The sequence below is a fragment of the Malaclemys terrapin genome, chromosome 1 (genome assembly GCF_027887155.1).
Source record: "Malaclemys terrapin pileata isolate rMalTer1 chromosome 1, rMalTer1.hap1, whole genome shotgun sequence".
In the NCBI taxonomy this organism is placed as follows: domain Eukaryota; kingdom Metazoa; phylum Chordata; order Testudines; family Emydidae; genus Malaclemys; species Malaclemys terrapin.
In genome coordinates, this window is record NC_071505.1 from 345,349,987 (window position 1) to 345,368,105 (window position 18,119).

The 18,119-nt window shown below is 44.2% G+C and overlaps 1 protein-coding gene across 1 annotated transcript in view; it reads left to right on the forward strand.

Moving 5' to 3' along the window:
- Positions 1-18,119, forward strand: part of CLPB (ClpB family mitochondrial disaggregase) — a 141,142-nt gene that overhangs the window by 82,799 nt on the left and 40,224 nt on the right. Inside the window, exon 7 of the mRNA XM_054015924.1 lies at positions 13,665-13,779. Coding sequence (XP_053871899.1) covers positions 13,665-13,779 — 115 coding nt within the window. The remainder of the gene's footprint in view (positions 1-13,664; positions 13,780-18,119) is intronic.

The window sequence follows — 18,119 nt, forward strand, 5'->3', positions numbered from 1 at the left end:
AAGTACTCCACCTCTCCGAGGGGAATAGCTTGCAGCTCTGCGAGCGAGCGTGCAGCACTACAGGCGCTGATTACACTGGAGCTTTACAGCGCTGCACTCGCTGCGCTCGGGGGGGGGGGGCATTTTCACACCCCTGAGCGCAGCAAGTTGCAGTGCTGTACAGCACCAGTGTAGCCAAGGCCTAAGAGTAGAAGCCAGGTCTCCTGGCCACTAGTCCCCTGCTCTAACTACTAGACTAATGCCAAGTCCTCTTGCGCTATGCACTACTGTTACAAGGAAGAGCTTGAATGTGGCATTTCTCCATAGAGCAGGTGCTTCTCATATTAGCCCAGGGCATTGCTTGAAGTGAGCTGTAACAGTCAGGGCTGCTCTTTAGAAGTTTTAAAACAGAAATGTTGAGAACAAAATTCTTGAATCGTTGAGAGGCGAAAAAAATCATCTCTTGGTTAAATGGCCTCTGGAGTCCAGTGTCAGCGAGTGAGTAGATGGAGGAGAGAGGAGATAAATATATGTGGATGTTGCTGATGAAAATGATTCAGGGTGTATATAAAACATAAGTCTGTGCAGCTGGTTTGTGATGAATATTCTGCTGAGGGGGATGTGGTGGTAGCAGGGCTGCATTCCCACTCCTGTATCTGCATTTCCACTGAGAGTCTTTGAGAATTTATTTCTCATTTTAATCACAGTTGGAGAATGAATTGACAGGACTATTCACCAGATAAACATAGCCCATATATTTTATTTACATATCCTGGTGACAGAGTAACAAGGAGTTTTCATATGTATTTTTAAATCTGTTTTTTAAAAGAATTCTGTGCCTGCTTCTACTGTGTTATAAGAATCTTGTTTTGTGTATAGACCAGCTGATTCATGTTGCTAAACAAGCTAATGAAATTTGAATGCGTTGCCAAACAGACAGGGCTAAGAGCAAAGGGATAGGCCAAAATAGGTAACTAGGTGGTAAAGAGGCCAGGTTCTTGTGTGACTTTTATTGCTGGTGAAAGGTGGCAGATTAACAGCCCTGAAGACTGAAGTCCTTATATTTATCCCCAGAATAGGGGAAATGAAGCTATCTTCCCCAACATTAGCTTGATGGTGTGCCTCAACTCAGTCACTGTGCCAGTTCTGTTCTTCACCTCTCTGCTGAGACTGCCAGTAGGAAAGCCAGTACGGATTGATAGTTCTGGTGACTTCAGGCTTACCTAAAGCTGCACATCCCTGTCACAGCCAGAACTAGAACGTAGATCTCCTGTATCCCAGACATCTTCTTAAACCATTAGGCCCCCGTGTTCCTGCTGGCTTCTTCTTAGGCCATGCCCTTCCTGTTTTGGACATCCATATTATGCAGAGCGTCCATCTATGGAGTTGCACATCACAGATAGAGCAGGATCCTAATAACCTCATAAGAAGCAACGATCTTGAGCCAAATTTATCCTTGCTGTAACAAACCGAGTTACTCCAGGGATAGATTTGGCCCTTGATGTGAATGCCACCCAAAATCTCCAAAGACTGGCATTACTTAAATAGCTTAGTTTGTATTCCTGACATGTTTTCCAGCTGAAAACAAATATATAATCCTAGTTTATTTAATCTTTTAAATTCCTTTTCCTGTAATGTAAAAGAGGTTGTGTCCTACACATGCCCAGGTTCTCTGCAGACATTCAGCCCCACTAGCAGCTGTGCTTTTGAACCTCTGTTCTTTGAATATTTTCCCGTAAATGAAATCATGGCTGGGAGGGGTGCCATACTGGATAAAGAATAATAAAAGCCAGTGATCACAATTACCAGGCTCGTATTAGCAACTGGGAGCCAGGGATTGCTATCTCAAGGTGAGGTCTGACAAAGCTAATAGAGTGTGTCTCTTATTAAAAAGATGGGTTCTCCTCCTTTACATTTGGCACTATGTCGCAAGAACCTCTTAGCCCAGGTGAACGTAGGAGCTTGGTTGCCTCCTGCCTAGCACAAGGAGAGCAAAGTATCAGTCTCTGCATCTCTTTCAGAGCACGTAACACTCGTGTAATCCACTTATATGCCAATGATGTTCCATAAAAGTTTAATCAGAAGAACTAGAGATCAGTTATCCGAGGGAGAAAACAGTCCCCATTCATAGCATTTAAACACGGTGTAATGGGGTGTCACTTTCACTGGTGGCTGGTCACCTGCCCAGAGAATATTTGACTAAAGTAAAATGGAAACAAGGTCAGGCTGTCTTTGTGATTTCCTCTCTGGTAGGGCCAGTATAGCAGTAACATGATGCGTGGCCGTGCATGAGCCCTGGCTTTCACTGACTGCCCCAGTCACTGATCATGGGAGTTCATTGGTCTCAGGGTGACAGGAAGGAGGCAAGCAGTGCAGATTAAGGAACAATTGTGACTTGCTTTGCAGGGAGCCTTGTCCAGTTGTGCACAGGGACAAAAATGGTTGGTGTCAAAAATCAGTGAAAGTTATGTCTTGCTACTAAACAGAGAGTGAGATCCTGACCCCCCACTCCAGCCCCTCTGTGGGTAAAAGGGCTGGAGCAGTGTGACTGGGCTCTAAAAGCCCCAGTTCAGACTGGAGGAAGAGTCCTCTGGCACAGACACCGATGAGACAGACGTAAGGCTGCCTCCTTAGGACTGGTGCTGGTGTAGGGAGCGTGCCAGGGATGGGGGTGTGTTACGGGTCCGGTTGCAGTCCACAGCCTTTCAGACATTCAGGGCTGTGCTGCAGCCCATATTGAAATCCAGGGCTGAGTTACACCAGGGGCCTGTCCAGCCCTGGGAACAGCCAAAAATTAGGTGGGCAGAAAGCCCCTTGAACCGCACATCCTCCTGGGCTGCAAGGTCTTTGTGGTGCCTCCTAGAGTCACAGCACAGAGTCACACCAAAAGAGCTAATGAAGGCAGGTCCCAGCACTTCAGTCTTTCCTCCCAAACTTCGGCAGGTTGCTGTCATCAGCTATGTCAATGTCTCCGTGACCCTCTGCAGTCCTTGCTCTGCCATCACCCTTGTGGCTAAGAGGGCAAGAGTCGTTTTCTAAGGCAGAAGTGCTGCACTTCATCCAACCAGTCTGGGGTGCAGGAGACTGGCACAAGCCCAGCCCTCTCTTGGAAAATCAGCTCCACCACATTGCAGGCCTTTGGAGCAAGAGTTTTGCTTCTGCCCCCAAATTTGAGACTTCAATGTGTTGCATTAAAAACAAAACAAACAATTAATAGATTCTAAGGCCAGAAGGGACCGTTGTTATCATCTAGTCTGACCTCCTGAATGACACAGGCCAGAGAACTCCCCCACAATAATTCCTAGAGCAGAGCTTTTAGAAAAACATCCAATCTTGATTTAAAAATTGTCAGAGATGGAGAATGCACAATGACTCTTGGTAAATTGTTCCAGTGGTTAACTATTCTCACTGTTAAAAATGTATGCCTTATTTCCAGTCTGAATTTGTCTAGCTTCAAATTCCAGCCATTGGATCGTGTTATACCTTTCTCTGCTAAATTAAAGAGCCCATTATTAAATATTTGTTTCCCATGTTGGTATTTATAGACTGTACTCAGTTCCCCTTAACCTTCTCTTTGTTAAGCTAAACAGACTGAGCTCCTTGAATCTATCACTAGAAGGCAGGTTTTCTATCCTTTAATCAGTCTTGTGGCTCTTCTCTGAACCGTCTCTAATTTATCAACATCTTTCTTGAATTGTGGGCACCAGAACTGGACACAGGATTCCAACAGTGGTCATACCAGTGCCAAATACAGAGGTAAAATAACCTCTCTGCTCCTTCTTGAGATTCCCATTTATACACCCCAGGATCACAGTAGCTCTTTGGCTATAGCATCACATTTGGGAGCTCATATTCAGCTGATTATCCACCACAACCCCCACATCTTTTTCAGTCATTACTTCCCAGGATAGAGTCTCCCATCCTGTAACTACGGCTGATATTCTTTGTTCCCAGATATAGGCATTTACATTTAGCCATATTAAGACACACATTCTTTGCGCCCAGTTTACCGAGCGATCTAGATCTCTGTGAATCAGTGATATGTCCTCTTCATTATTTACCACTCCCCCAATTTTTGTTTCATCTGCAGACTTTATCAGTAATGTTTTAATGTTCTCTTCCAGGTCCTTGATAAAGATGTTAAATAGCATAGGGCCAAGAACCAATCCCTGTGAGACCCTTCTGGGACCGCTCAATGATGATTCCCCAATTACAGTTACATTATGAGACCTATCAGTTAGCCAGTTTTTAATCCATTTAATGTGTGCCATGTTAATTTTATGTCATTCTTGTTTTTTAATCAATATGTTGTGCAGTACCAAATCAAATGCCTTACAGAAGTCTTAAGTATATTGCGAACCTAGTGAGCAGCGAAGAGAGGAGACACAAACAGGGAGTTTGTGTGGGAGTTTGCCTAGGGGGAGAGCCCACAGAGTTTCTGCTTTTCAAGCTTGTACGAGCAGTAAATACATTACATGGTAGAAAAAATGGATAGTGAGGGATCTGCTGTTATGACCTGCACAGGATGCGCCATGTGTGTCTTTCTCCTAGAGGAGAGTAGTGACTTGATCTGTACGAAGCGCAAGCTGGTCTCCATACTGGAAGCAAAAGTCAAAGGACTGGAAGTCCAAGTATCGACCCTGCATTGCGCAAGAGAAAATGAAGACTTCCTGGATAGAAGTCAGGATTTGGTACTGCGGGCACAGCATGCCAAAGAATCAGAGGGCAGTGGAGGGGTGACTGAAGAACAGTGAAGAAAGTTGGAAAAGAGTCGAAGGGGGCTGGCAGTTCCTAAAAGATGTAACACCAGAGGCTCAACATCAAGCTATTCCGCTGCAGAGGGAGGAAAAGAAGAGCAAGAGGAGGTCAGTGTGGCGGCACAAGGAGCTTTTGAGCTATTTAAAAACCAGGATACATACAGGAAATGGAAAGAGAGGCATGTCACCGAGGACGTAGACATGGGAATAGCACGAGTGTGTAGGAACAGAATCAGGAAAGTCAGGGCAAAGGATGAGTTCCAGCTAACAAAGAATGTACGGGACAACCAGAAGGAGTTCTTCAAATATGTCAGACACAAAAGAAAGATCAAAGACGGTGTGGGTCCCCTGCTCAGTGTTGAAGGTGAGCTGGTAACGGAAGATGATAGGAAAGCAGAGCTGCTCGGTACCTACTTTGCGTCAGTCTTCTCACAAAAAAATAACGTGACTGGATGACTAGTGAAGTTACCACCGAAAATAAAGAAGGGATGCAAATCGGGATAAAGAACACATCCGAGATCTTCTGACCAATTGGAATGAATTCAGATCAGCGGGGCCAGATGCGATTCACCCCAGGGTACTGAAGGAATTAGCTGAAGAAATCTAGAAGCCACTGGTGATACTATTTACAAACTCATTGATGATAGGAGAGGTTCCAGAAGACTGGAGAAGGGCTAACCATCTTTAAAAAGGAGGAGCCGCAGAACAATAGGCCCGTCAGCCTGACTTCGATACCTAGGAAGCTACTAGAGTAATGTATAAAACATTCAATTTGCAAATACCTGGAAGATGAAGCGGTAATTACTAGCAGCCAGCATGGATTTACTAAGAACGGATCATGCCAAACCAGGTTGATTTCCTTCTTTGACAGGGTAACTGGTTTGGTGGATGGGGGAATGCAGTGGACATAATATACCTGGACTTTAGCAAGGCTTTTGACACAGTCCCACGTGACATACTGATAAGAAAGCTGGAGAAATGTGGGTTTGGTGGAACTACCATTAAGTGGATACATAATTGATTAAACAACCACAAACAAAGAGTAACTATTAATGGAGTGATGTCAGATTGGAGGGACGTCTCAAGTGGGGTTCCACAGGGATCTCTTCGGGGTCCGGTCTTATTTAACATTTTTATTAATGACCGGGGTGTAGGAATAGAGAGCATACTGATCGAATTTGCAGATGATGCAAAGCTGGGGGGTTGCAAACACTTTGAAGGGTAGAACTAAAATCCAGAGGTATCTTGATAAATTGGAGAACTGGGCTGGGGACGAAAAAATGAAATTCTACAAAAACAAAGGTGGTACACGTAGGGAAGAAAAACCAAATACACAAATACAGAATGGGGGATAACTGGCTTGGCAGCAGCATTGCTGAGAAGGATCTGGGGGTTGTGGTGAATCACCACCTCAACTTGAGTCAGCAGTGCAATGCTGTTGCAAAAAAAGCAAATACAGTTTCAGGTTGCATTAACAGAGTCAGGGCATGCAAATCATGGGAGGTGATAGTACCACTTTACTTGGCTCTGATTAGGCCTCAGCTGGAGTACAGTGTCCAATAGTGGTCACCAGTGTATAGGAAGGATGTAGAGAAACTGGAAAAGGATCCAGAGGTGAGCAACAAAGATGATCAAAGGGATGGAATGCAAACCATAGGAGCAAAGGCTGAAGGAACCGGGTATATTTAGTTTGGAAAAGAGGAGATTAAGCGGGGACAGTCTTCAAATACTTGATAGCAATCTTCAAATACTTGAAAAACTGCCATAAAAAAAGATGGAGAAAAGTTTTTCTCTTGCCACGGAAGGCAGGAAAGAGGCAATGGGTTCAAACTACAGCATAGCAGATTTAGATTAAATCTCAGGAAAAACTGAAAGAACAGGAGGACAATGGAACAGATGGCCTAGGGAGGTTGTGGAAGCTCCTTCACTGGAAGTTTTTAAAATGGGGCTGGCTAGCCATCCTGTCTTGGATCGTTTAGACACAACAAATCCTTCATCTTGGCAGGGGGTTAGACTAGATGACCCTGGTGGTCCCTTCTAGCGCTATGATTCTATATTCTGTCAACACTATTACCTTTATCAGCCAAACTTGTAATCTCATCAAATAAAGATATCAAGTTCTTTTGACAGGATCTAGTTTCCATAACCCATGTTGATTTGCATTAATTGCATTCTTTTGTTCTTTATTAATCGAGTCCCACGTCAGCTGCTCCATTATCTTGCATGGGATTGATGACTGACAGGCCAAAAATTACCTGGGTCATCCCATTTACCCTTTTTAAATATTGGCATAACATTAGCTTTCTTTCAGTCCTTTGGAACTTCCCCAGTGTTCCAAGACTTATTGAAAATCAGCATTAACAGTCCAGTGAGCTTCTCAGACAGCCTTTTTAAAGGTCTTGGATGCAAGTTATCTGGACCTGCTGATTTAAAATATCTGATTTTAGGAGCTGCTGATTAACATATCATCCCAAAATACTACTGGAATGGAAAGAGTATTATCATCATTGTATAATATGACTAGAATCATAGTTATGAAGCTTTTCTTGAGATTAAATCTGCCACAGACTACATCATCTGTTTCCCCTCAAATACAACAGAAATATTTATTGAACCCTTCTGCCTTTTCGGCATTAACATTGATAATTCTACCATTTCCATCTAGTAATGGACCAATATAACTGTTAGGATTCCGTTTGTTCCTAATATAGTTAAAAAACTCCTTATTTCCTTAACTACTGGCCATGGCTTTCTCCTTGTGTCCCTTGGCTTCCCTTACCAATTTTCTACAATTACTAACTTCTGATTTATATTCATTACTATCAATTTCACCTTTTTTCCATTTGTTAAATATTTTTTTTTTATTTTTTACAGCGGCCTTCACCTCCCCTCTCAACCAGATTGATTTTGTAACCAGTGCAGCCTTTTCCCTCAATTGTGGGAATGTGGCTTTTGGTGCATCTAGTAAGGTGTTCTTAAATGATTCCCAATTGTCATTCACAGTTTCCTGATTAAATTCTTCCTCCCAGCTTTTTTGGCTCATAATTATTTTCAGCTTTATGAAATTTGCCCTATTAAAGCACCAAGTATATATATTACTACTCTGGACTTTATTCTGCTTACACCTTATAAATGTGATTAAGTCATGATCATTTGTACCTAAGCTACCATTAACTTTTAGTTGTGTGGTCAGTTCCTCTTTGTCTGTTAGGACAAGGTCTAATATAGAATTCCCTTATGTCTAATATAGAATTCCCTAATCCTAAAACACTTTTTGAATTAAGAAATTGTCATCTGTAATGTTTAGAAATTCCAAGTAGCATGAGACCTCCAGCATATGCCACTCAAATGGAAGTCTCTGATGATCGCACAGGTTATTTTTTCCCCTACACATTATAGATAGGTGCATAAGGAGCTGGTCATCCTGTTCCCTTGTATGACTTGGTGTATGTAGCGGACACCAACTAATACCCCATCTTGTGCTTGATCTGTTAGTATATGATCCATAAGCATTCAAGATCATTTTCTTCTGAGTTATCAGTGACTCAGAAACAGGTAATGCCATTTTTGAGGTAGAGTGCCCCTCCCCATCCCATTTTGGCTGCTCGATCCTTCCTAAATAGGTTAGAACCATTGATTTTAACATTCCTATTGTGCGACTCGTCCCACCAGGTTTCAGTAACACCAACTAGATTGAATTTATGTTCATAAATAAGCAATTTTAATTCCTCTTGTTCGTTACTCAGGATCCTAGCATTAAGGTAGAGCAATTTATTTAGTTTTTCTTTTCATGTCGTTTGGTTTCTTGATTAAGTTTATTCACAACATCTTGATTTTTGTGCTGAGTGCTCATATCTTCCCACTTTTTACCTCCCCTTTTGCTATTAGTTTAACCCCCTCCTGACTACTCTAGCCAACCTGTTCCTGTGAAGATTGGTCCTCTTTCTACTGAGGTGGAGGCTATGCAAACTATACAGCCCCCTCTCCCTGCAGAAGGTGGGCCAATGTTCCACAAAACCAAAGCCCTCTACCCTACATCACTTACCTAGCCAGCGATTCATTTTCAACATCTTCTGCCTTCTGTTTTTCTGTGCTCGTGGAACAGGAAGGATCTCAGAGAAGATTGCTTGGACATTATTCTTCTTCAGCATGCTTCCAAGTCCCCTGAAGTCGTCTACTATCTGCAAGATATCCCGCGATGCAGTATCATTAGTGCCAGTATGAACCATTACCGATGTTCCTTGCCCATAGACTTCAGAAGCCTATCCCGGCTTAGAGCACCATCTCATATCTGGGCTCCAGGAAGGCAGTACGCTATCCTGTTGTCTGCCTGTCCCTTGCAGAATGTTCTTTCAGTTCTTCTGAGTATTGAATCTCCAGCAAGGACTGTATGTCTTTCTTGCACAGCTGGAGAAATCTTTGTGGAGAAGCTTGATTTTCTTCTAGGTTGGGCCAAGCTTCCATCCATACCTGTCCCATACAGCTATGCATTCTCTTGGACCAGCTGGCTCTAGAGAGGTTATCTTTTGTAATTTCCATTTTGAGGACCCAATTATTGATAAGAAACTTCTAGCTGTGTGGAATTCCTCCTGTTTCTCTTCTCTCTGATGGCCCCAGGCTGCCTATGATCATCTGTCTGCAATCATGCACAATGCTGCCATGACCTCTTGCGGTTATGAACTTCCAGGCCTCCTCTCTGACTCCCTCTCTCACTGATTCCTTTGTGACCAGCTCTATTCTGCTTGGAACCTGGGGTACTGGTATTTCCTGAATTTGGTTGTCTAGGAACTCCTCAGCTTCTCTGATTCTTAGTAGTGTCTCAACTTGCTCCCCCCCCCCGCTCCCGTTCAAGAATCTTTTCCTCCCAGTATGGCCACCAAATTCCACTTCATGCCCAGGAAATCCCTTATGTCGTCAGGCAGGAAAGAGTCACTGCCACTGTTCCATGGGTGGCCATCTTGATATCACACACAGTGGTGAACCTGGAAGGAAAGGCTCTCACAGTCCCTTTCATAACTCCACTGTTAGCTGCCTCTGTTCACAGCTTTTGAGTTCGCCTAGCAAGTGACCACATCTTCCCTGCTTAGCTCATCTGAGATCCAGGGGCAGAGACTTCAAACAGCTGGGCTGATCAAAGGTCCAAGGACTTACTCAGGGGCCCACAGCCCAGCTATGCAGCCTGTACACAGAGAGCGAACAAACAACAGTCAAACAAACAATCCACAAAGGGACCAAACACACCACTCACTAAGTCCTGCTACCTCCAAGCACAGAAGACTGTAGCTGAGCCTGGCGCTACTCCCTCCGAAACGCCCGTTAACTGCCTCTGTTCGCACAAACTTCTTCTAGGTACGGTTAGGAAGAAAGATCCTGTTTGTCAAAAACTTGGAGGGTCTCTAGATATTACAGTGATGAATGCAGTATAAAACCAAGATAGATGGGCAAGGATACTGGCCTGACCTCGAGTTCTGTTTTTTATAAAATGGTGGGTTTTCCTCTTTTATTTTGTTCTCTGCTGTCTCCATTTTGTGAAAAGTGTCGAGGTTCTGAAATGTGTTGTCTTTCTGGTGCAGAATGAAAACGAGACCTTGGGGAAAAAACTAGAGAGAGACCAACCCCAGGACAACCAGGCCTGATGGTTAGGGCACTCACCTGGGAGGTGGGAGACCCAGGGTCAAGTCCCTGCTCCAAATCAGGCAGAGTGGGGGCTTGAGCCAAAGGACTCTCCTGTCTAACTGGGCTGTTGGCTATTCCAGAGGTGTCTTCCTCTGTCTCTCAGAAATTCCGTCCTGGACCTGAGAAACGTTCCCCACAAAACCTTTGGAAACATGAAATAGAAAAACAAAGTCACAGGAAGATGATGGTGCTGGTTTCGCCTTCACATAGGTCTTGTCTACACACGTAAGCCGTACCATTTTTAACTACACCAGTATAATTAAAACAGTCCCCCTTCCCCCCAAGTGTGAATGCAGTTATACTGGTATAGATGGGTTTATATTGGTATTGGTTATTCCCATACGGGGAATTATGCCTTCTTTCTTACTGCATAGGCACTGTAATAATAATCTGTATGTGTCTAATAGGTCATATCTGGAGCCCTACCAAATTGACGGTCCATTTTGGTACATTTCACAGTCACAGCGTTATAAAAATCTTGAATTTCATGATTTCAAATATTTAAATCTTAAATTTCACAGTGTTGTAACCGAGAGGATCCCAGCTCAAAAGAGGGTCATGCAGGGGGGACACACGGCTATTGTAGGGGGGTCGTTGTATTGCCACCCTTACTTCAGCACTGTCTTCAGAGCTGGGTGGCCGGAGAGTGGCGGCTGCTGGCCAGGCACCCAGCTCTGAAGGCAGTGCTGACTCCAGCAGCAGTGGAAAAGTAAGGGTGGCAATACCATAGCATGCCACCCTTACTTCTGTGCTGCTGCTGGTGGCGCTGCCTTTAAAGCTGGGCATCCAGAGAGCTGCATCTGCTGGCCGGGCGCCCAGCTCCGAAGGCAGCAATGCCACCTACAATAGCCAGATTTCACAGGGGAGACCAGATTTCACAGTCCATGACATGTTTTTCACGGCTGTGAATTTGGTAGGACCCTTTTCATATCCATTTCCCAATGGACTGATCAGCACTGCATTAAGCACTGTACCTGTGGGGAGCCTGAGTGACCTGTTTATCCAATCCCTGTGTAACGTACGTGTTTCCCTGTCTCAAACACAGCTGCAGTCATAGGACGAGGGGGTGGAACACAATAACGCAAGACAGAATTCAGCTCAGAAGAGAGAAGCGGGCATGCTCTCACTCAACACGGTGGTGCCTCTTTTGAGTGGCCTGCCCTGAAAAGATGCTCAGGCAGAGGCAACAGGAGGGATTCTGCAAAGCACTGGCTTGTCTTTGCTCCTGGTGACGTTAAAGTGCAGACTCTCTTCGTGAGCTGAATAGTCTCGCTTCCTTCCCCAAATCTCTTGTGTCCTCATGTTTTAAATTCTAACACCATGTGTCACAGGTGCTTTGGCCTTGGTCTTCCAGAGGGAGACGGTTCCCAAAGAGACGAGCACCACAGTTCTCTTCCATTACTTCTCCTGTTGTGCACTCCCTTCCTTTTACATCTAAACCAGAACGGATCATATGGATTCCACCAGCACAGCTTATATTCCTCACACTGCTTTAAAAAAAAAATAAAGTATTTGTCCTGGTATATAGAAAGACATAGATATATAGAAGGAGCTGCAGTAGTTTGAGCCTGGTGATATATACGAAGCCTGCGGGAGATACACAGTTGACACACTGGATTCTATCCTCCATGTGTCATTCCACTGGGATCAGCAGTGAAGTTATTGCTCCATATGAAACATCAGGACTGATGGGATCTCTCAGTTATACAGTAGACTGATAGCAGCAGCCAAAATTGGATTGTTTGCTATTTATTTTTTTTAACTTCTGTCAGGGTCACTACCATAACAGGGAAACACTGGCAAACTGGCTGATGTGTTTTATCCACTCGGGCCGCTGCAGCTTTCGCAGCAGAGTTCGCTTTTGTTGTGAGAGTGTCACCTTCAGAAGACAGTCTAAATGCTTAGATTGTACACCAGTCGGAATCCCAGGTGTTCCCTTAGAAAGACCTCCTTTTAGCTAAATCTCTGCATCGCATCAAAGTCTGTTATCAGGGTGCTGTATTTTCAGTGTACCAACAAGGTATAATTGTCTAGTGGTTAGAGCACAGGAGTGTTAGCCAGGAGGCCTGTGTTCAGTCCCACTGACTCACTTGTTGACCTTGAGTAAGTCACGTGCAGAGGGATGTACAGACGGCCACCTTTGGTGCGCTGCTGAGGAATTGGATGGTCAGACAATAAGCAGAATTTCCAAAGCAGAAAGCTCGCCTTGTTTGTCCTTTGGAAAACTGCTCTCAGTACTGGGTGTCAAAGCTACCTGGATACCCAGTCACTGGGATTTTCAAAGGGGACTGGGAGCCAATGGAAGGACTGAAGCACAGGCCTGATGGGCTCACAGTGGCCTTACCCATGAAGGAGGAGGTGGGAAGCTGCACATTGAACCAGCTGGACACTTGACATTGTTTTCGGCTTCAGATACAACACATTTCAGTAAGAGTGCAGAGAGGGCAAGTGCATGAATCACTGGGCCCAGCTCCTCACGCAAGAGGAGCAGGACTGATTTCCTTGTGAATTGGAGCTGAAAGAAGGCAAATACTCAAAGTAAACAAACTTCTGTCCATGACCCCTTTGTACATTCTGTGTATGCAAAGCCCTTCGGGATCTTTCGAGTTTAGGCCGTTCTGTGCCTCATTTTTCCAGTCCATGAAATAGGGATAATAATGGTTCCTCCATACTTCATAGGTTGTTGTAAGGCTTAATTCACTAGCGAATGTTGAGACCCTTGAATAGAAGATGCTAAGGAAGATCCAAATATTATTATTAATTAGTATATTTATTGAGATAAGCAAGCTCACGCTTGTTGTTCCATGGGTGGGCGATTCAGTAGGTAGTGCTCTTCCCACTCAGTGCTAAATCACTGGCCTAGCAAAGTGCCATCCGTTGGTGCCATCTTTCAAATGAGATGCACAATTAAGTTTCTGATCACTCCTAGTCATTAAAGACCGCCCAGGTAAAATCCAGCTTGGTTAATTACATTCTGCCACCTAAATTCCCCCCTTCATTTTCTCCCAGATACAATATTTTTCATTTTCTTTCCTAAATTTGTTCAGTGTTGCACTGGGTGCTGTTAACAACTGCCAGTCCCACCCCACATATAGCTGCTTTTCAGTGATTAGGAGAAGTGATCCCTGTGTATAATTCATATATATGTTTGCAAAGCATTTTAGGGTCCTTTGCATGAAAGGCATTATATAGACATTAGTTGTTGTTTGATGAGAAAATATTTTGCTCATAGTATTTGTTTCCTTTCCACAGTTCCAGGAGGAGCAGCGTAAAAGAGAGTTAGAGGAACGACGCAGATTTCCACTGGAGCAGCGGCTAAAAGAGCATATCATTGGGCAAGAGAATGCCATAGCAACAGTGGGAGCTGGTAAGAGCAGTTACTATTAATTGTTCTACATCCTACAATAAAGAGAGCACGTAGTATTTCCTAAATCTGTGATCCTGGACTAAATCCTACCAGATTATTGTGGTGAACTGATTTGCAGAGGTGGGATGGGTGCCTAATTCACAGGGAGGCCCAGCAGGTTTTTCATTGCTGCAGAGGGCCTGAACTGTAGAATGAAACCCCCCAAGAGCCATCACAAACCTTACCACCTTCCACTCAAGCTCATTGCTTGAAGGGACTGGAATTCACATAACACATTCACATAACACAAGAACTAGGGGTCACCTGATGAAACTAATAGGCAGCAGGTTTGAAACAAACACAAGGTAAGTACTTTATTATACAACGCACAGTCAACCTGTGGAACTCCTTGCCAGAGGATGTTGCGAAGGCCAAAAGTATAACTGGCTTCAAAAAAGAATTAGATAAGTTCATGTAGGATAGGTCCATCAATGGCTATTAGCTAAGGTGGTCAGACATGCAACCTCATGCTCCGGCTCCACCTCCACCGCCAATTGCCAGAAGCTGAGATTGGACGACAGGGGATGGATCTCTCGAAATTGTCCTGTTCTGTTCATTCCTTCTGAAGCATCTGGCAGGATACCAGGCTAGATGGATCATTGAGTCTGACCCAGCATGGCCGTTCTCATGTTCTTGTGGGGGGTTTGGTAGGAACATTGATTCATCTGGCCAATGTAGGATGACATTGACTGGCATTGAAATGTGGATTAATATCTAGTCTGTCTGGATCAGAAGTGTCGTGATTCCAATATGGGACCTCAAGGAGGCATTTTTACACAGGAATAGATTTGAGAGAGGAATTGCCAGGGCTCCCGTCTGTTGAATAGAGGATCTTCTCACCTCTCCATGCAAAAAGACAGAGAAGATTTTCTGTGCGCTCTTGTTGACTGGTTTGTTAGTAGGGCTTCCAGATTAACTGCTCCACTGCTTACCCTCAGCGCTAGATCTTGTCTCCTCCAGCGTGTAGTGGTGCCCATCATTTCATTTCAGTCTCAGTGGAGCATCATGATGTACCTGGAACATGGGAGAGTCACAAGGAGGACTCTCTACTCTGAAACGAGGAGGACTGTTTTGCACAGTCCTCCTGGAATGGTAGGCAGCAGAAAAGTGGGGAGGGTGCCTACGCTTGATAATTTTTCAGATACCTTATCCCTCAGTGGGGAATTGACCGAATCCTAATAGAAAGGGAATAATATCAGAAACCTCATTTCCTACAGCACTGCCTACAGATATCTAAGGCTGCTAACACCAATGATTTAGTTCATTTATTTTGCATTGCAGTGGGGAGAGTTGATGGGATTTTCCCCCCCTCTAAGAGTACTTGGATAATCTTAAGAAAGGGAAAGTGTAGGCTGAGCATCAGAAAAAGGTCTGATGAAAGATTGTTAAAGCTGTGGCATAGTCTCCCAAAGGAAGTCTTGGAAACCTCTCTAGTTGGAATACTTTAAATCCAGATTGGACAAAGCATCAGAAAGCATACTTCAGGGAGCAGTCCTGCACAGACCAGGACTGGACAAAGTGACTTAATAACTCTGTGTCAGCGCTAGTGTCTGTAGTTCCGTGAATGCCTCCCATCATCTGCAGTGCTGTTGAAGCTGTGTTGGTCCCAGGCTATTAGAGAAACAAGGTGGATGAGGTAATAACTTTCTGGGCCAACTTCTGTTGGTGAGAGAGACAAGCTTTCAAGCTACACAGAACTCTTCTTCGGGTCTGGGAAACTTAATCAGAGTGTCACAGCTAAATACAAGGTTGAACAGGTTGTTTAGCCTAAGTAGTTAACAAATATTGTAAGGGACCATTCAAGGTTGACTCTATTAAATTTGTTAGATCTGACAAGATCTCAGGCTGAGGTGGAAACTGTCTACAAATGTTGCCAGGCTGTGAATACCAAGCAGGGAGAGGAATTGTTTAGGGAATGAACTGTGGAATGAAACCCCCCAAGAGCCATCACAAACCTTACCACCTTCCACTCCAGGGCCAAGATATATTTCTTTGACCTTGCTGTCCTAACATTAACTTATAGCAATGTGTACATTTATTTTTAAAAATTAAATAAAAATCTACCAAAACAAGACTTTCCCCCAGAGAGAGGATGAAAAAACAGACAACACGTGACAGATGTGTTGGCTTAACACACTAGTGGAAGTTGCTCAGATGTTACAGTGATGAGCGCAGTATATGAACATATACAGAATAGAAGGGAAGGGTATATAACTAGCAGTCATAGAACAGCACTGGGAAATCGCTGTTACCGAACTTATTTCTTGGATAGGGTGTTGCAAATTCTCTTGCCGTCTAAAGCTTCACTTATTTTAGGTGTCAAGTATCAGAGGGGTAGCCGTGTTAGTCTGAATCTGTAAAAAGCAACAGAGGGTCCTGTGGCACCTTTGAGACTAACAGAAGTACTGGGAGCATAAGCTTTCGTGGGTCAGAACCTCACTTCTTCAGATGCAAGTAATGGAAATCTCCAGAGGCAGGTATATATCAGTGTGGAGATAACGAGGTTAGTTCAATCAGGGAGGGTGAGGTGCTCTGCTAGCAGTTGAGGTGTGAACACCAAGGGAGGAGAAACTGTTTCTGTAGTTGGATAGCCATTCACAGTCTTTGTTTAATCCTGATCTGATGGTGTCAAATTTGCAGATGAACTGAAGCTCAGCAGTTTCTCTTTGGAGTCTGGTCCTGAAGTTTTTTTGCTGTAAGATGGCTACCTTAACATCTGCTATTGTGTGGCCAGGGAGGTTGAAGTGTTCTCCTACAGGTTTTTGTATATTGCCATTCCTGATATCTGACTTGTGTCCATTTATCCTCTTGCGTAGTGACTGTCCAGTTTGGCCAATGTACATAGCAGAGGGGCATTGCTGGCATATGATGGCATATATAACATTGGTGGACGTGCAGGTGAATGAGCCGGTGATGTTGTAGCTGATCTGGTTAGGTCCAGTGATGGTGTTGCTGGTGTAGATATGTGGGCAGAGTTGGCATCGAGGTTTGTTGCATGGGTTGGTTCCTGAGTTAGAATTGTTATGGTTTTCAGGCAGCCTGTGTGAAATGAATTGCTTGTGATCAAACTGGTAACACACACTGGGAGGTACTAATGCAACTTCTGTGGGCGAGGACTGGCCTGCCTCCCAAGGTCTGTGAAAGTGAGGCCCAGAAGAGAAACCAACAGAACTCCACTGGCCATCACCTACAGTCCTCAGCTTAAACCTCTCCAACGCATCATCAGTGATCTACAACCCATCCTGGACAATGATCCCTCACTTTCACAGACCTTGGGAGGCAGGCCAGTCCTCGCCCAAAGACAACCTGCCAACCTTAAGCATATTCTCACCAGCAACCACGCATCGCACCATAACAACTCTAACTCAGGAACCAACCCATGCAACAAACCTCGATGCCAACTCTGCCCACATATCTACACCAGCAACACCATCACTGGACCTAACCAGATCAGCTACAACATCACCGGCTCATTCACCTGCACGTCCACCAATGTTATATATGCCATCATATGCCAGCAATGCCCCTCTGCTATGTACATTGGCCAAACTGGACAGTCACTACGCAAGAGGATAAATGGACACAAGTCAGATATCAGGAATGGCAATATACAAAAACCTGTAGGAGAACACTTCAACCTCCCTGGCCACACAATAGCAGATGTTAAGGTAGCCATCTTACAGCAAAAAAACTTCAGGACCAGACTCCAAAGAGAAACTGCTGAGCTTCAGTTCATCTGCAAATTTGACACCATCAGATCAGGATTAAACAAAGACTGTGAATGGCTATCCAACTACAGAAACAGTTTCTCCTCCCTTGGTGTTCACACCTCAACTGCTAGCAGAGCACCTCACCCTCCCTGATTGAACTAACCTCGTTATCTCCACACTGATATATACCTGCCTCTGGAGATTTCCATTACTTGCATCTGAAGAAGTGAGGTTCTGACCCACGAAAGCTTATGCTCCCAGTACTTCTGTTAGTCTCAAAGGTGCCACAGGACCCTCTGTTGCTTATTTTAGGTGATCATTTTATTTCTTTTGCCCAATTCTGTAAATAATGAGTGCTAATTTACCTGTTTCATTTACCAAAAAGAAAATTGTCCACCGTGTTCATTGATTCCCACAGTCTCCTAGAGACCGTCCTGGAGTCTTTTTAATGTTGATGAGAGGCAATCCATTAGGAAGGATGTCTTTGGAGAGCAGGTCATTGATGTCCTGTGACGATGGTTCTCTGAAGGTGTACATTTTAGTGGATTACCCATCTCCTTTACCACGTAGTTCATATTATTAATTGTTCAT